General features: G+C 62.1%; 1 protein-coding gene across 1 annotated transcript in view; it reads left to right on the top strand.

The window, feature by feature from the left end:
- Positions 1-1,708, top strand: part of LOC104124046 (ras-related protein Rab-11A) — a 4,696-nt gene extending 2,988 nt beyond the window's left edge. Inside the window, exons 2-5 of the mRNA XM_009636353.1 lie at positions 670-865; positions 967-1,160; positions 1,252-1,332; positions 1,569-1,708. Coding sequence (XP_009634648.1) covers positions 670-865; positions 967-1,160; positions 1,252-1,332; positions 1,569-1,708 — 611 coding nt within the window. The remainder of the gene's footprint in view (positions 1-669; positions 866-966; positions 1,161-1,251; positions 1,333-1,568) is intronic.
- The last annotated feature ends 217 nt before the right edge of the window (positions 1,709-1,925 follow it).

The following is a 1,925-nucleotide window of genomic DNA, read 5'->3' as shown; positions in this document are numbered from 1 at the left end:
TTTAAAAATAAAAAAAAAATTAAAAAAATTCCAAACCTGTTGAGTCATAAACTCAACCAACTGGACAGGGGAGCTGCGTGATAAAGCCTCCCCAGAGCCTGTTGAGCCAGGTTTGACAGGAACCAGCCAGATCTGGGACAGGCAGACCCACACCCAGGGACTCTCCTGGGCTGGACCAGTAGCAGCCGAGGAGGAGGAGGAGGAGGAAGAAGATGCTTCCTTTCAGACCAGGTCATTAAGTCCTCTTGTATGGCCTCAGGGCTGGAGCTCGGGCTGGAAAGAGGAGACCCAGTCTCCGCGCAGGTCCTGGCTCTGGGTTTCTGCCTGTTTTGTGTCCAGAGGTGCATACGGCACCATCCTGCCCCCGGTGCTGGGAAGGAAAAACCCCTGGTGACTCCCAGGCGAGGGGCAGGAACTTTCCTAAGGGGTATTTACTGGTAGCTGTGGTGCTGCTGGGATGAGTGGAGGGCGCTGGTCCCGCTCCCCGCAGTTGCACCCCCCTCACCCGGCAGCTTCTCCCTGGATGAAATGGAGCTGGGATCTGGGGTGGGGTCAGATGGGGACATCCCCCCCTCCCATCCCCATCCCTGCCTGCTGGGTTTGCTGGGGTGGTTGGCATCTTTGCGGGGTGTCCAGGGGGGCTGACGCTGTGTTTGTGCCCCTCCCCAGTTGTGCTCATTGGAGACTCTGGGGTGGGGAAGAGCAACCTCCTCTCGCGCTTCACCCGCAATGAGTTCAACCTGGAGAGCAAGAGCACCATCGGGGTGGAGTTTGCCACGCGGAGCATCCAGGTGGACAACAAGACCGTGAAGGCTCAGATCTGGGACACGGCCGGGCAGGAGCGGTACCGGGCCATCACCTCGGCGTGAGTTTCCTTGCTCCCCCCCTGTGTCCCCCCCGCCCCCACTTGGGGGGGCCCTGCTGTGACCCTGTCCCCCTCCCTGTGTCGTGTGTCCCCCCCCCCAGGTACTACCGGGGGGCGGGGGGAGCTCTGCTCGTCTACGACATCGCCAAGTACCTGACGTATGAGAACGCCGAGCGCTGGCTGAAGGAGCTGCAGGACCACGCCGACGCCAACATCGTCATCATGTTGGTGGGCAACAAGAGCGCCCTGAGGCACCTGCGGGCCGTGCCCACCGATGAGGCCAGGAGCTTTGCAGGTATCTCCCCCCCCCATCCTGCCCCGTCCTGTCCCATCCACGGGGCAGGCGTGGCTGGTGGCACCCGCCTGAGCTCACCCTGTCCTTGCAGAGAAGAACGGGCTCTCCTTCCTCGAGACGTCTGCTCTCGACTCCACCAACGTGGAGACGGCTTTCCACAACATCCTCTCGGGTAAGGGGCAGCCCGGGAAGGCGGCGGGGGGGAACAGAGGCGGTTTCGGACATTGTCTTCTCCCACAACCCCACTGGGGACCCTGGCTGGATGTTCTGGGGTGGGATCCTGCTCCCCTGGATGGGGAGATGCAGGCATTTGCACCCCTTGAGCTTTGGGGGGGGGGGGAGGGGGGGCAGGTCCCCCACTGAATTAATACTTATATTTTTGTTTTTCCTTTCTCTCTCTGCTGGCAGAGATCTACCGCATCGTGTCGCAGAGGCAGATCAGTGGGCAGCCGGAGTCAGAGTTCGGCCCCACCACGACCATCGAGCCCATCCGGGTGCTGCCCACGCAGCAGGAGGGCAGGCAGGCACCCTGCTGCCAAAATATCTGAGCCCCCCCCCGGGGTGCCCCTGCCCTGACACCCACCGCCACCACCCAGCACATGCTGGCATCGCGTCTCTCGCCCTCTACCTCTGCTCCCTGCAGCCCCCCAGAACAGGACGGGCCGGTGGCTGCTTCTGCACAGCCACCCTTGTGCGCCCCATCACGCTGCCTGTGTGCTGCTCTCCCTCTGGTTTTTGTAGGACCTACATAAATAGGGGAGGGGG

This window comes from Egretta garzetta, unplaced genomic scaffold (assembly GCF_000687185.1).
Source record: "Egretta garzetta isolate BGI_Z169 unplaced genomic scaffold, ASM68718v1 scaffold490, whole genome shotgun sequence".
NCBI classification, from domain to species: domain Eukaryota; kingdom Metazoa; phylum Chordata; class Aves; order Pelecaniformes; family Ardeidae; genus Egretta; species Egretta garzetta.
The sequence above is the reverse complement of the archived record's forward strand: the minus strand, read 5'-3'. Positions and strand labels throughout refer to the sequence as shown.